Here is a 16,840-nt window from a genome sequence, read left to right on the forward strand (position 1 = left end):
GTTCAGCAAATAAGGTTATGAAAAAAGTTTGGGTTTCTTTACACTTTGGCTTTCTATGAGAAACTTCATTGTGACTCATAAGTATACAAGTTTCCATTTTCCAAAGATTCTGGTTGGTCTGAATCTTCAACAAACTGCCCAGGTTGTGTGGCCTCTGGATCTCAGTCCAGAAGCATCACAGTGAGCATTGTTATAATATCACCGTTGGGAGAGGCTTTGTTCTCTTGACATCTCCACAACCCCTGACAGAGGCCATGAAGGCCCATGCCGTGCTCAAATGTGACACTAGTGCTGAGAGCCAGCATCATGATCCCACCATTGTAATAGCTGCAACCTCTTTTGAAAGCCTCCAGCCGCACATGGCTTAGTGCAGTACTGAAAAGATCTTAAAATAGATTTGTCAAAACTTGTAAAGGCGTAGGTAGTGGCAGCTCAAATAATAGCCTGCAAGATGTGGTTCCATTGTATCTGCCTTTATTACATAAGGAATTGGGTGTTTGCATTTTTATCGAGTATATCATCAGTTTGAGAGATGTCTTTGTCCTGGGATATAGGGCATGTTGGAGAAATACTTTGTCAGGAAATTCAGAACCATGGCTGGAAAATCAGTTCAGCGACCCCACTAATCTTGAGTTTTAAGGAGTTCAGTAGTTCCCATAGTCACAGAGTCCCACATGGAATGTTTCTGATGTGAAAGAGAATTGCATGCAAGTTATTAATGCAGCCCTGAAAAATTTCTTCCCTTAGCCCCAGTCAGATTCGTTCATCGATGGTCTCATGGTTGAATACACAGTCCACCACAACACCTACCTCAACTACCAGAACCCCAGCACCGTCATCTTTCCCCTTCCCCACCTCTGCCACAGGGAGTGACAGACCAGCTGAAAGGTACAATATACACTTCAATTTTTGTTGATGTTTTCTTTACTTCCTTCTCTCTCTATCATTGTCCTAAAGAAAAAAGCAAACTTGGGTCTTAATGTACAATACAACCTCAGAGTTAGGAACACCAGAGTTAGGAACTGACCAGTCAACCACACACCTCATTTGGAACTGGAAATACACAATAAGGCAGCAGCAAAGACACCCCCGCCTCCCCCCAAAAAAGCAAGTACAGTGCTGTGTTAAGCATAAACTACTAAAAAAAAAAATCAACAAAGGAAAAGCAGCATTTTTCTTCTGCATAATGAAATTTAAAAAAAAATGTATTCAATCCACTTTTCAGTTGTAATCTGTTGAAAGAACAACTATAATGTTTTGTTCAGAGTTATGAACATTTCAGAGTTACAAACAACCTCCATTCCCGAGGTGTTTGTAACTCTGAGGTTCTACTGTAATACAGCAGTGATTTTCAATTTGGGGTCCGCAGACTATGTCTAAGGGGTCTGGGACCGGTTGTCATGACCATAGAACAGTGAGGAGTCCGGTGGCACCTTAAAGACTAACAGATTTATTTGGGCATAAGCTTTTGTGGGTAAACAACCCACTTCTTCAGATGCATGGAGAAGAATGCATCTGAAGAAGTGGGGTTTTACCCACGAAAGCTTATGCCCAAATAAATCTGTTAAGTCTTTAAGGTGCCACCAGACTCCTTGTTGTTTTTGTGGATATAGACTAACCTGGCTATCCCCTGATACTTGACACCAAAGAACAGTGGTTTTCAACCTGTGCTCTGCAGACCTCTGTCGATGATTTCCAACGGGGTCTGCACCTCTCTTCAAAAATGTTTAGGGGTCTGCACATGATGAAAGGTTGAAAACCACTGTAATACAGAAACCACCGCAAATTCAAGAATGTAGCCATTTGCAAGCGGAGAGGTGCCTCATGCTGCTCAAGGTGGTAGTTATAACTGTTTGAGGAATAATGCCAACAGTGTCAATTGTCTCAACTGGACCTTTATTTCTTGCTCATAATGTATCTTATTTGCTGTTTTCCTCAACAATTCCTCAACTATATTACAGGTAGATGGTCCCTTCATCAAAACACACCTCCAGCTGTATTCCTTTGCCTTCCATATCAAATTAAAGCTTCTTGTCCTTGCCTTCAAGACTCTGCATAACTCTTCCACTGTCCATTGTCTCTACTCTCATCCTTTTCTCCTCACTCCTTTCGCTCCCTCTATCTCCTCCCACTCTCATCATTATGCCTTTTTCTTTGTTTTCCCTCTGCCTTCTGCCCAGTATGCACTAGGACTCTATAAGGTTACCAGATAGCAACTGTGGGGGAAAAAAAAAGGGACAGGTGGTGGGGCGTAATAGGAGCCTATATAAGAAAAAGTCCCCCAAAATGGGACTGTCCCTTTAAAAATGGAACATCTGGTCACCCTAGGCCTCTATCATCTCATCTTTTCCTTCTTAAAACCTATCTCTTCTGTGAAGCCCATCTGCATTACCCCTAGAAACAAAGGACTGCTGTACTACTTACATTGCTAAGGAAAGCAGTCAGACATACTAACAAATCCTCTGCACCACTTTGTCATAAATTCTGTTTCTGGCCACTTGTTACACTATACTACAGCTGTATTGTCCTTTTGACTGCAAGTTCATTGTGGCAGGGACAGTCTCTTCCAATATTTTCTGTACAGTTTTTTTTGCTGTGAGGACTCAACAAATGATGAATTAATAACGTGGGTGCTTTGTCAAATAATGTATTGTAAAGTATCCAGTTACTGTTTATTCAGGAAAGCATTTTTAAATAAGGCAGGCCAAAAAAGCTCTAAGATTTCTGGTCATGGTAGCTTCAGAAGTTCATAGTTATCCTGAAAAAATTTGCAGTGATATTTCATTATCAAACCTCTTAAAGACCTCTCTAGAATACTGTCCAAAAATTTACTTAGGACAGAACATGTTCTGTGGTTTTCTAGACGGTTGTATGATAAGAAATTACAAGAACAGTTCAAATACAGGCCTGCATACAGGAAGACTGAAAACGTGAAGTTGAAGTTGACTGAAGAAATGGGTCTCAATATCTAAAGATTATTATTTTAAGATTAAGTACTGTATCCTTTACCTCATGTTTGTTTCATTGCTGATTTCCTTGGGCAGTGTTTTATATAGTTTGTTTTTAAAAGTGAGATATGCACAAGCGTGTGTGCAGAGCTATATTACATGTACAAACTGGCTATGCACAAGTTCAAATGGCAAATTGTGAAATGAAATTATGCTGTTTGTGTGTGCAAATTAGGAACACGCAATTGTGCACATGAAATTCTGTGCTTAAAGTTCTGAAATTGGGCCCCAAATGGGTTATAAATGGATATTTGTTTCTTTCAGCCATTGAAATATTTCATTTTATGTCTCACTTTCAGTGTTCTCAACAGAAGAGCAAGAGCAGTGTACCCTTGTGAGGCAGAACATAGCTCTGAATTATCTTTTCAAATAGGAGCAGTTTTTGAAGATGGTAAGTACTCTACACATAAATGTTAAAACAAGCAAACTGAAAACCTTCCTAAATGGCCTCAGACAAAAATACAATCATAACTATTAGTGATATGCCAAGGTGGCTGACTACAAATAGTCTGGGACTTAATGGATTTCTGGCATGTTGATATACATTTTATTGGGCATGTATTAGCACATTATGGTGATGATACTCTAGGCTCAGGTGAGGAGGCACTTGCAATTGTGTAGAAATGCTTATTTGGCAGCACAGAAAAGCATCTCTGTATGTGAACCTTTTCACATAGTTAGCTTTGTAAATTCAAGGGGGCTTTGTGTTGAGACATCATTTTCCTAAAAGTTTACCTCAGGATTTAGAGCAGGATAGGGATTTGGGTGGGGAGGGGCAGGGAGGAATGGTAAATATATGTATATGAGGGGTGAGTATGCATTACGTGGGGCCAACTGATGGTTGGTGTATGTCCATGCACACAAATATACAGGTAAATATGGATGTCCATAAAGAGATCCTCATTTGAGGGCGTACTTGCCAACCATCCTGATTTGTCCAGGGCATCCCAAATTTAGTTAATCTATCCTGGCTTCCAATCAGCTGCTTCTGTACCTGGGTCTCTGAGTTGACAAGAGTTTTTCCTGTAGTTCTGCCCTTGTGCTAGCAGGGGCTATTATTTAATCCCTGAAGATCTAGGAGGGGACTGAACATGTCATCTACCCCTAAAAACATCAGAGAAGGAGTAGTCAGCCTGGCTTCTCCCCACCAGGAGGACAGCAGAGAGTAGGGGGACGTGGAAGCAGGGGCTGTTGTGAAGGATTTTAAATGTTATATTTGGCAGTATTGCCCTATGAATGCAATATACTATGCACTGCTATTAGAAAATCATCAAATGATAGCAAGAGTACCCCACAACTGCCTCTTATGAGGCCATGATACATGGTGTCACATTGAAAAAACCCCAAACTTAAGTTCAACAAAATGCTCATCCAACTTTTGTGCAGTTTGAAGCTCCCAAGTTATTCCCTGAAATTTTTATAAAAAATGCTGAGATCTGTGTGCTGGAACAAGGGGCACACTGATGCAGAAGAGCCTGGAAATTCTTCTGTTGGCCAACATACCCGGTACCTCCTAATTTATTCCCAGCTGTTCAATTTGCTACTAGTGTCAGAAAGTTGATATGCACTGTGTGACAGATATCGCAACTCTGCTGTCAAACCGGGAGGGCACATCTAGCATGGTCTCACAGGGGTCAGTCCAGGGTCTGGTACTAATCAATATTTTTTCATTAATGACTTTGGTATTGGAGTTAAGAGTATACTTACAAAATTTGCAGATGAAACCAACCTGGGAGGACAGGATTAGAATTCAAAACAACCTTAACAAATTGGACAATTGGTCTGAATTCAACAAGATGAAATTCAATAAAGACAAGTGCACTTAGGAAGGAAAAATCAGATGCCAACAACAAAATAGGGAATAACTGGCTTTATGGCAATACTACAGAAAAGGATTTGGGGGATTATAGCGGATCTCAAATTGAATATGCAATTGCAAAAAAGGCTAATATTGTATTAACAGGAATGTCATATGTAAGACACAAGAGGTAATTGTCTGCTCAGCTGGGCACTGGTGAGGGCTCTGTTGGAGTGTTGTGTCGAGTTTAGGTGTCACACCTTAGGAAAGATGTGGCCAAACTGGAAAGAGTCCCGAGGAGATCAATAAAAATGATAAAAGATTTAGAAAACCTGACCTATGAGGAAAGGTTAAAAAACTGAGCATACTTAAGTCTTGGGTAGGAGAAGACTGAGGGGGCACCTGATAAGTTCTTCAAATAGTCAGTGATAAAGAAGACTGTGATCAATTGTTGTTCATGTTCACTGAAGGTAGGACGAGAAGTAATGGGCTGAGTCTGCAGCAAGGGAGATTTGGGCTAGACATTAAGAAAAACTTTCTATCAGGTTAGTAAAGCTTTGAAATAGGCTTCTGAGGGAGGCTGTGAAATCTCCATCACTGGAAGTTTTTCTGAACAGGTTGGACAAACACCTGTCAAGGATGGTTTAGGTTTACTTGGTCCTGCCTCAGGACAGGGACTGAACCTGATGACTTCTCAAAGTCTTTTGCAGCCCTTCATTTCTCTGATTCTGTGATCTTTTGGGACCATTATATTAATTAATGGTTTATGTATGACTGTGTTCTACTCCATGGGGGAAAGGTAACCACAGCTCCTCCAGGAACTAAAAGGCAGTGCGGGTGATGAAGCTGAATCACTGGGACTAAACAATTCCAGAGAAGGTCTCTCCCGTGGGGTGGTTTGCGTATAGTGGTTCAGGCTCGTTTTTCCAAGACTAGGTAAGAAACAAAGGGCTTTTGGTATAAAACAGTGTTTTTTCAATCTTTTTTCATTTTGAATGGAGGTGCGGACCCCTTCGGAAAACTTAGACAGAGTCTGTGAACCCTGAGGGGTCTATAGACCACAGATTGAAAAACACTTTCTATGGTAACAATAGCCTTTTGCTGACCCCTTAAACATAGTCTGCGGACCCCTGGTTGAAAACCACTGCTATAAACGGATGAACTTGAACTGGCTAGTGGCCTTCCTTCTGATCCAGCCAATGGACCAGACCTTCTGTCCCAGGGGGTCCCCCAGCCTTTGCAGAACCGTTGGAAAGACTTTGGCCTAGGAGGGCCCCATAAGACTGATGTGTGACTCCTGGTACATTTAAATCTGTTTGTTTTTATTGTGTTTTCTCTGTAACCTTAAGAATAATTTGTTTGCTTAGAAAGAGCAGAGTGGTGACTTGTAACTGCTGGCAATGCACTGTTGTTAGTTAGCCCTTGGAGAGAAAGCAAAGCACAGGCACTGGCCGTTAGGCAGACTGGCTTACTAGGGGTATCATAGTGTAAGGCAGAGAGCTGTGCAGCCTAAAAACCTCTCGTCAGAAGGGAGTGGGACAAAGGTCCTCCCCAAAGTCAGCTGATGGCTGGAGACCGGAGACCCGACTGGGTGCTCCTGGAGTGGACCATGGAGGGGGGATACATGTGCAGTTACCCTGAAACTGTGACACACTGTCCTAGTATGCCAAACATACTGACTCGTGTGTGCTTAGAGTGACACAGACACCAAGGAAGAGAATCTCTGCAGTGTGCCCCAAACGTAGGGGGAATTCCAAGTTCCCAGCTTAGATCCAGTAGGAAAAGGAAAAAAATACACAGACTAGAGCAGCTAAAAAATCAACCCACAGGCATTTTTTTTTTTATTTAAAAGGTAGCCAATATGGCCCATATATTCAACAATGCATTCTACTAACGGTTATATTGGATCAAAAAATGTGTGTGGAAAGTTTCTCAGAAACTAAAATCTTTTAATCACCTCCCTCCCTCCAGCCCCACCAGAATGTTCCTTCTGAGTATTTTAACAAACTGGAACAAATGGGGAGTTCAGCAGAATGTCTTTTTCACTGCACAAGAAGAAAACCTCAGAAAAACAAACTTAATTTAAAGCCGAAATACCGTATCTCACAAACTCTTGTTCGGTTCCTCCAAACAAGTCTGCTCCAGGTTTCAGTTCTGTGTGTTACAGCAGATGAGAAGATCTGGGGCCCCCAAACACACTCTTCCCCCCTCCAGTATGCTCAGTAAAGGAATGTGCTTGGTGGACGTGCTTCCTGTCACAGAGCTGCCTTGTAGGCAGATCACGTCTGCATCAACTTAGGTGGGAGACCTTTTAAAGAGAAATTAGCTAAATGATTGTTCTCTTTGAAGTCTCTAATGCAAGTTATTTTAATTTACCATTTTTTTTAACATGACTAGGAAGGATCTTCATCAGACAGAGATCCACATACAGGAAAAATCTGCGTTTTTGAAGCAAATGGTTTGCAAGGTGGGCTTTCTAATACAGGACATCTGCCCTGTGTTGCACTCTCACCAGCTGAGCCGGGGAGAAGGGGCTTCTCTCGCCCCCCACCCCCGGTGCACTAATATGGCCACAGGCCAAGATTCTTTCCTAGTGCAAAGGAAGGGTCCTAGGAGTGAGTCCCAGTTTCCCTACTCCATGGAGCACCCAACAGGGCATGGTGTTTCAGTTACAGTGCATGGCCAGGCCCCCAGCTTTATGCCCAGGGGAATAGTCAGGAGCCAGGAATTATGTTGCTGATTTTTCAGAGCAGCAGTAAAGTTCATCCAGCAGCACATCCGTTGGCCTTCTCTGCTTTGCACCAGGATAATAGTTTTGGGGTGAAATCCTTTTCACCCCGGCCGAATTCTGCCGTTGGATATGTGGCAGTGCTCTGAGAATGGGTTCATAGTAAAAGCTAATTACAGCCTCATCAGTGGACTCACTGCTTTTTATTTATTTGGTTTGGTATCACGCACAATGTCCTAGATGCCGGGCAAGCAGAAAAGAAGGCAAAATTTATAATCTAAAAAGCAAGACAGGAAAACAGAAACAACATAGAAGTAATGTGGTCAAGGTGAGAACTAGATATGTCTTGATAGTGTTCCGTAACGATTCCCATTTGGACATAGAATAAATAGGCGTTGTCAGAATGGAAAGGTATTTAGGGGTCTCATGTTCTTTAAATATTTTAAAGCCATCTCCTTGTTTTCAGCCAGTCTTTGAAACTCCTTCAGAGAGGTACCCGCCTCTTCACCTATTATAGTATCTACCCCCTGGTGCATTTATACTGAAATCAGACTCCAATGAATCAATTCAAGTTCTTCACTTACTCAATTTAAATTCCCATATGCCCTAATAAACCCCCAAATGAAGAATTAAAAGTAATAATACATCAATTCTGCTCCTCTACCAATAACCTTAACTATCAAAGTGACAATGCATCAATCAAGCTGACGTACAGCTAATATCAACCATTAAAGTAACTGTTAAATTAGTGTCTGACAAAAGGTGTTGCTTCCATTAGGGTTTTGTGTGTCTCACCCCCCGCCCCCCCCCAAGCTCTGTCAGCTCTTGCTGTTTTTTCTGTCTTCCTGTCTCCCCTCCCAACCCCCCGCACTTCTCTCTCTTGTTCTTCTTTCCCTTTCCCCCCCTGCTTTTGCTCTTGGCCTCACTGTGATTAATCTAGCAGTGCTCTCCCATCAGTTATTGTCACGGACAAGCCCTTTTGCTCAGCCTGGCCCTAGACTGAATAACAGCCTTTCTTCCTCGAGTGCTTGCTTATGTTGATTCAATTCCAGGTGTGTGTGCGCCCAGGTGCGCGGTTGTCTGAGTCTTTTGCCTTATCAGTATCCATCTTGCCACAAACTAAATGTTCACACAGACATGACCAACAGTGGGTTAACTATTCCTATTTTATTCCAGAATAAGAGCATCCACATATGGAGTTAATCAGAAATAGCTATTCTGGAACAACACTCCATGTGGACAAGCCCTTGTTGACTCAAGCAGCTCTCTGGGTGGGGCTTCTTGGAGATTCTGAACATAATAAGAACATAAGAAATGGCCATACTCAGTCAGACCAATGGTCCATGTAGTCCAGTATTCTGTCTTTAGACAGTGGCCAATACCAGACACTTAAAAGAAAACAAACAGAACAGGGCAATCACCAAGTGATCATCCCCTGTGATCCAGTCCCAGCATATGGCAGTCAGAGTTGTAGGAATACCCAGAGCATGGGCCTAAATAAGTACACCTCTACCCCGATATAACGAGACCTGATATAACACAAATTTGGATATAACGTGGTAAAGCAGTGCTCTGGAGGAGGGCGGGGCTGCGCACTCCAGCAGATCAAAGCAAGTTCGATATAACGCGGTTTCACCTATAACGCGGTAAGATTTTTTGACTCCCGAGGATAGCATTATATCAGGGTAGAGGTGTATTTGCAATTAGGGTTGCCAGGTGTCCGGTTTTCGACCAGAACACCCGATCGAAATGGGACACTGGCGGCTCTGGTCAGCACTGCCGACTAGGCCATTGAAAGTCTGGTCAACGGTACTGTGGGGCTAAGGCAGGCTAGTCCCTACCTTTCCTGTCTCTGTGCTGTGCCCCAGAAGCAGCCAGCAGGTCCGGCTCCTAGGCGGGAGGTGGGTCAGGGGGCTCCACATGCTGCCCCCACCATGAGCACCAGCTCTTCACTCCCATTGGCCAAAAACCGAGGCCAATGGTTGCTGCGGAGGCGGTGCCCGTGAGCGAAAGCAGCGCATGGAGGCTCTTGGCCCCCTTACCTAGGATCTGGACCTGCTAGCTTCTTCCGGGGCACAGCACGGAGTCAAGACAGACAGGGAGCCTGCCTTAGTCTCACTGCGCTGCTCACCAGGAGCTGACCGAGGTAAGCCCACGCTTCAAATCCCTCGGCCCCATCCCTGAGCCTGAGCCCCTTCTTTCACCCCAAACCTCTTATCCCCGGCCCCACCCCAGAGCCCATACCCTCCCACGCTCCAAATCCCTCAGCCCCACACTCCCAACCTGGAGCCCCCTCCCGCACCCCTGACCCCACCCTGGAGCTCTCACTCCCTCCTGCACCCCAACCTGCCCCAGCCCAGAGCATCCTGAACCCATTTCTGGCCTCACCCTGGAGCCGGCATCCCCAGTTAGAGCCCTCACCTCCTCCTGCACCCCAACCCCCTGCCCCAGCCCAGTGAAAGTGAGTGAAGGTGGGGGAGAGCGAGCTACTGAGCGAGGGGAAATGTAGGGAGCGGGGCCTTGGAGAAGGGGTGGGCGGACAGGGGTGGGGCTAGGGTGTTCGGTTTTGTGCGATTAGAAAGTTGGCAAACCTATTTGCAATTAGAAATAACACTATTTATTTAGCTTACCTAGGTAAAACTGGTAATATTGTAAGGGCCATCACTGCTATTTTTAAGGATAATTGTTGGATGTGTCTGGGTTTGTGTGCGTGTGTTTTAGTAGTTTCCCTGTGGCACTCCTTAGACCTTCACCTTGGAATCTCTTTCCAAGTTTGCCTCCACTGCAAGGTAATGAGGGCAAATACAGGTACTGCAGTGGGTTTTTCAACTGGTATTTCCACTGGCCTGGGAGGCGATAGCTTTTGAGAATCAGTCTTCGATCAGCACTGTGGTGCAGTCTTTCTGGGCCATGGTTAATGTCGCTCTGTCACAGCTCATTTTAATTTCTTTGCCCTGTATTTTTTAAATTACAAATATTGTCCCTTCCTGTCCCGGGCCAACATAAAACATAACTCCTGTGGGATGCTTGGTCCAATAATGAATAGTAGCAGTTTTGAGGCCCAGTGCTTAGTCTCTGCAGCAAGATGTTTTTAAATGAGGCAGATTTGAGAAAGTGCTAAGAACTGTAATCATGGTTTATTGAGAAGAAATGACAGAAAGGGGACACAAAAGAGCTGCTCTTGAGCTGGAGATTTTCTTGAAAAATTGGATCTGAACAACTTGGATTTAAAGCGAACGTTAATGGCCCTGCGTATGATACCAGAGCGACTGAGTCTGGTGAGATGGTTAGTGAATGTGTTTGTACAATACACTTAGGAAAAAGATGAATGGAGAAAACTGGAACATCAAAGCAGGTTAAAATTAGGGCCTACTAGTCTGGGCACAGTTTATAAATCTGGATCAATATCAGTGTAGTGATCTCACCATTTTACTTACTGCGTCCTTTTCTTTAATCTTCACAACACCCCTGTGAATTTTATCTTCATGAAAGTGACATACCAATAATGCTGCCTTGAGCCAGGTGTAATGCAGATGGATGGTATGCAAACTTCCCAAACACAGAGCTCTGTTGCACCTCACTACTGATCCTGTAATATCCCTGCTGTTCCATTTCTGGTTTCCTTGGGGTGAAAATATTTTTCGCTCAAAAATCCAATTTTTAAATGATGGCGTTTGTGTTTTTGTCTTGACTTCATGTTCCTTTTTGATAAAAGTGAGTTTCTGACTTTCACAAGCCAGTCTTGCGGATACGTCCCCCTCAGGAAGAAGGCCAGGGTTGTCTCAGCAATGTCAGTTTGCTCACTGGGGTAGAGCTGTAACTGCTGTGATGAAACTTTTGGAGGGAGGCTCAATGGTGGTGTCAGTGTAGCATTTATAAATGTGTGCGTGTGTACTCTATAATCATGGAATGAAAGTGACAAAGGGAGGGAGGGCATGCTAATTATTAATAGGACTGTAAGTTACTGTATGTGGAGAGATTTAAAAAGGCACTTTTCAATGTACTATTTTTCCTTTGATAAATTTTTAATGAAAACCTTCCATTACAAAATGTGCTGCCAGGTTACTGCTATAATTGTTAAGGTATCATTTTAAAATCTGAAGGCAGTTCTGCTATCTACATTTTTAAAGTCCTTTTCAAACTACAGTTTTTATTTTGACAGCACTTGCCCGAGCAGTGCCATTCTCCTGTTGCCTGGCAATAGTATTCACCTTGGGACAGAGGAAAAGAAAGTGTACATGATACATTTTTCAGAAGTACCCACATGCCATTTTTGAATGACTTAGGAGCCTAAGTTTCCTTGACTGTCAAGGAACCTAAGTGCCTACTGGCATGTCTACACTACAATAAAACACCCGCAGCTGGCCCGTGTGAGCTTGTGGGCTGCGGGTCTATAACATTGCAGTGCCGATGTTCAGGCTTGGGCTGGAGCCTGGGCTCTGGTACTCTGACTCACAGGGTGTAAGAGTTCTAGCCTGAGCCCAAATGACTACACTGCAGTTTTATAGCCCCGTGAGCCTAAGTCACCCCTTAAGTCCCGCCCCCCCCCGCTTCACATGCCTTAAACCGCTTGTAGTGAAACCTGATCCAACCCTCCCCCCCGGACCCAGGACAAGTTTTTGGTCTTGCCCTGTTCTCAACTGCTAAAATTTCCCCTACTGTGCTTGGCAAGAACTCTAACCACTCCCCACAAAGCTTATAAACACTGCTGTAATCTCTGATAAGAGCCAAGCTCTAACCTTCCTCCTGATATAGTACCCTGCAAGCTCTTACACTTTGTATCCTTTCCAGACCTTCCTTTCAAACCCCTGCACCATGTCCGGATCTCCTAGGCTGACCACAAAAAATTCCCAACCTTCCTGCAACCAACCAACTAGCCAGATTTGGCTCTCATGCTCAACCTATGCCTCTGACACAGCGTTTCTCAAATATGGCCACTGTGGCTGCATGCAGTCACCAGGGGCTTTTCTTGTGGCCACAGCCTCCTCGGCAGTGATTGGAGGCAGGGGGAAGCAGCAGACACACAAACACCAGAGAAGCAGGCAGCCAGTTTGAGTTCCCCACCTTCCCAAGGGTGGTGGGGTTCAGGCTTCTAGCTTCAGCTCTTGGGTGGCGGGCTCTGTCCTCTGGCCACAAGGTAGCAGGCTCCATCCACAGCTGCAGAGCTTCGGGCTCTGGCCACCCCATCACCCCTGGACCCTGGTGCCTCCCCACCCACCTCCCCATCCAGGGCTTAATTTGTCCTCTGGCTTACCAGGGCTGAGTAAGTCTGCTGTGAAAAGTGGTATTTGTATGTTTGTTAGTATCACTTTTCACTGCTTTCTGGCTATCAAGTCTGCTGCTGTGAAAAGTGATGTTAACAAACATACAAGTATCACTTTTCACAGAAGCAGACTTACTAGCTAGCAAGACATTTAAAAAGCAACCAAAAAAACGAAAAAAACAACAACCCAAAACAAAAGCCAAGAACATGCAAAGCACCTTATATGCGTTTAGAGCCAGTAAAGAACAGAGACAATTGTACATTATTAGGTTGCCAAAAACCATACATAAATAAATTACACTGATTTGAACCTGTATATGTGCATATTTATTTGTTTTTTCCTAAAGGTAATTAAGTATTTTAGGAAAAATTGTCAGGCTGCACTCTGAGGCCACCAAAATTTTTGTTGTGAGAACCCCCGAGTCTGGCATGTCCTAGCTCCTAGGTGACCCATACCAATATTTAAATGAGTTAATCAGAAACCTCCTCTTTTCCTAGCTATGTTCTCCACACTGGTCTGTGCAAAAGGTTTAATGCTTTGCTGTTTTTTCAGGAAGATACAAGTTGAAGCTGCAAGTTTAGTGGAGACTAATAAAACCTTTTTCTTCCTTTTGTAGTGCAACTTTCCAGAGAACCAGGCTGGCTTGAAGGAACTCTAAATGGCAGGAGAGGGCTTATTCCACAAAACTATGTTCAGTTTCTTTAGCTCTCTACATTTAACGCCCAGAAGGTGTACATGGTATCCATGGATTTTTGTTAGTCACTTCTCTCCGCTTTGGTGACTGGTTTTAATCAAGGAAGAGCTAGACAATGGGATGAAGAGCCTAATCTGTATAAAGATAAAATGTTGCCAAATAGGAATTGCAGAGATGTGATTTGTAAGGTGGCTTTTTTTAGGGGGGGAGGGGCAGTTTAATTTTATGAACAGGGTTTTACATGTGCAAAGCACAACAGCAATATGTTTGCAGGATAACCCGAATTTTAAGTCACATACATGGTTGAACTCATAGTCAGCTGTCATTTGGAGAAAAGTTTAAAAGTATTTACATTGTCCTGGTGCTGATTAAATTGAAATTTGAAAACTGTATTTATATCCACTGTTAAATGTTGTCAACACTCTATTTTTCTGGTTCTGAAAAGTTATTGGGCAAAGAGGCTCTTATGCTGAAGGCAAAGTAATATTCTGAAAGGGGAGTGGAAGTAGCTGGATCAGATTTTCAGATAAATAAAATCCACAGAGAGGGGGATATGAGATTTTTCAAGTGTCTTCAAAATGCAGATGCCTTTATGTGAAGTGGGTAGCTTCATTTATATTATTTTCAAGACAGGACCCATTAACATTTATTGCAGGCTCCAGTACCTCCGGTTCCATATTGTGCAATTTTCAAAGTACAGGTTTGTCACCCAAAAAATCACTGTAAATGAAATGTTATTTACTGTTTGTCTCTCTCTCATGTTGTTGGAGAATGATTTGCTCTGTTTCTATAAATCAGTAACTGAAATAAACTTCTCTTAGTTACAGAAGGTGTGTGTGCAGAATCAGTAAAGAGGAAGGCACTGCTGATTCAGAACAGCTATAAGTTAGGAAGGACATTCCTCACAGCAAACAACTTACTTACTGACTTCATTAACATCTGCTAAATACAACTACAGGGTCACATGCTGCATTGATTCTATAGGACGATCTTATTGCACACAAGAGGGTCTCCCTGTATTTCCCCCCCCACAAGCTCCCTGTGGGCCTCCCTTCCATCCCTTGCTATTTCAGGGACTGCAACACACACACACCATTGCTTCCCATTCTGCCTCCATGCCAGGAGTTCTGTGCCCCATTTCTCCCCTTAGCAGGGGCCCCTATTCTCACCCTGCCATCTTACTGGATATGTTTCAGGATGTAAAGTCAGATTAAAAGTCAAGGGGAGTTTTACCATTGGCTTCAAAGAGCCCTTATTTGTCCTATAGGGCCTATGCAGCCCTTAGTTGTACTGAGTAGTAGCTAGTTTTACTGAGTAGTATCTTACTCCTCAAGTAGCCCCATTGTAAGTGATGGGACTATCTGAGCAGTAAGATACTCATCAATGTGCATGGGAAAGATATCAGAATCTGGTCCGTTAGTGAACTGTGTATCTCACAAATCTTTGCCACGTGATAAAAATATGATGAAAGGTAGTCTCCATTGTGCTGAGTGCAATTTGTCTTCTCCCTTGCCCCTCTTGCTTAAAAACACGAACAAATAACACACCCTTTTAAGACTAATACACTGCATTAAGGTGAGCTTCATGCATTTTGACGATTTTTGCAAACCAAAAAATATTGCCGATATATTAAGTTACTAGTCTTAAAACAGGAGTAGTTAATGCTCTTTCATTTTCTTTTTAAAGAAAAGTTTTCATGCAATGCCGTTATCTGTTCCTGTGCCTAGACCTTCTGAGTAAACACAAATGAACTTCAGATGGTGGGCTGAGTTGGTGTTGCGGTCCAAATGGAATTCTTCCAAGCTATGAGGTTTAATATATGTCATTGTGTCTGAGGGGATGGTGAGATTTGCCAAACAGCTTTAAGGCAATTCTGGGTGGGAGGTTATACTGAAGATGGTGTAGGACTACTGTAATGAGATCAAGTGCTCTAATCTGTCCCTTGACACAAGAGTAAGGAAATAATCCCTCTGATAACATTGAGCAATAGATCATAGGTTTGCTCCCTCAAATTTGTTCAGTTTGGAAGGCAGTGTTTGGCAGTCAGTCAGTCTCATTTGTGAACATGCAATAGCACCAAACTGTGCATAATCTTTTGGCTCAGAGTGTGTTTGGTCCTGCACTGTTTTCCAAATGCTTTAGTTCTTGGTCTAGCATGCAACTAAAGAGGGTTAAAAAAGGTAGAGGAAAAGTAGTAAGAGATTTAACTTGTGGAGCACCACCTCACCCACTGCTATGATCCTGTTTGCTGCATTGCCTTGAGTTCTGCAAACTCCTGCATAAGCTATTCTGAACTTCCAGTTATTTCAGGTTCTTTTGCCTCTGGTAGCTCAAGTAAATCTATGCCAGCTCCAAGCAACCCTAAGAAGAGGAAGAGAACCCTGTTAAGTGTATTATTTCCTGGTAGGAGAGGTAATGCTAATTTCATTTTTCATTCCTAATTCATCTTATCTTTTTAATCAAGTATTTTGTAAAAGCAAGGGTATGAGTAAGCTGGGTCAGAACTGTGCCAAGTTGAACATACTGCCTACTACTTTTAAGAATTCAGCTCTGGTAACTCTGGCACTGGTGGGAAGGTCTTCTGTCTTGACTTACACTCTGATTAATAAAAAGAACAGGAGTACTTGTGACACCGTAGAGACTAACAAATTTATTTGAGCATAAGCTTTCGTGGGCTATAGCCCACTTGATCGGATGCATAGACTAGAACACATAGAAAGAAGATATTTATACATACAGAGAACATGAAAAAGTGGGAGTAGCCATACCAACTGTAAGAGGCCGATCAATTGAGATGAGCTATCATCAGCAGGAGAGAGAAAAAAACCTTTGAAGTGATAATCGAGATGACCCATAGAAGGTGTGAGGAAATAAATTCAATTAGTGTAATGATCCAACCATTCCCAGTCTCTGTTCAAACCTAAGTTAATTGTATCTAATTTGCATATTAATTCAAGTTCAGCAGTCTCTCTTTGGAGTCTGTTTTTGAAGTTTTTTTGTTGCAAAATTGCCACCTTCAGGTCTGTCACTGAGTGGTTAGAGAGACTGAAGTGTTCTCCCACTGGTTTTTGAGTATTATGATTTCTGATGTCAGATTTGTGTCCATTTATTCCTTTGGGAAGAGACTGTCCGGTTTGGCCAATGTATATGGCAGAGGGGCATTGCTGGCACATGATGGCATATATCACCAGTGGGAGAACACTAATTGAATCTATTTCCTCATGTTAAAATATCCTCACACCTTCTATGGGTCATCTCGATTATCACGTCAAAGGTTTTTTTCTCTCTCCTGCTGATGATAGCTCCTCTCAATTGATTGGCCTCTTACAGTTGGTATGGCTACTTCCA

At 43.1% G+C, this 16,840-nt stretch overlaps 1 protein-coding gene across 10 annotated transcripts in view; it reads left to right on the plus strand.

Annotated features, from left to right (window-relative positions):
* The window catches only part of ARHGAP10 (Rho GTPase activating protein 10), a 257,127-nt gene extending 242,809 nt beyond the window's left edge, over positions 1-14,318 (plus strand). For all 10 annotated transcript variants that reach the window (XR_010601805.1, XR_010601804.1, XM_065597784.1 and 7 more), the window contains 3 exons: positions 748-888; positions 3,308-3,399; positions 13,415-14,318. Coding sequence is in view for 8 of the 10 variants with exons in the window: in XM_065597784.1 (XP_065453856.1) it covers positions 748-888; positions 3,308-3,399; positions 13,415-13,503 (322 nt within the window). In the remaining 2 variants the exon portion in view is untranslated. The remainder of the gene's footprint in view (positions 1-747; positions 889-3,307; positions 3,400-13,414) is intronic.
* The last annotated feature ends 2,522 nt before the right edge of the window (positions 14,319-16,840 follow it).

The sequence above is a fragment of the Chrysemys picta genome, chromosome 5 (assembly GCF_011386835.1).
Source record: "Chrysemys picta bellii isolate R12L10 chromosome 5, ASM1138683v2, whole genome shotgun sequence".
Lineage (NCBI taxonomy): Eukaryota > Metazoa > Chordata > Testudines > Emydidae > Chrysemys > Chrysemys picta.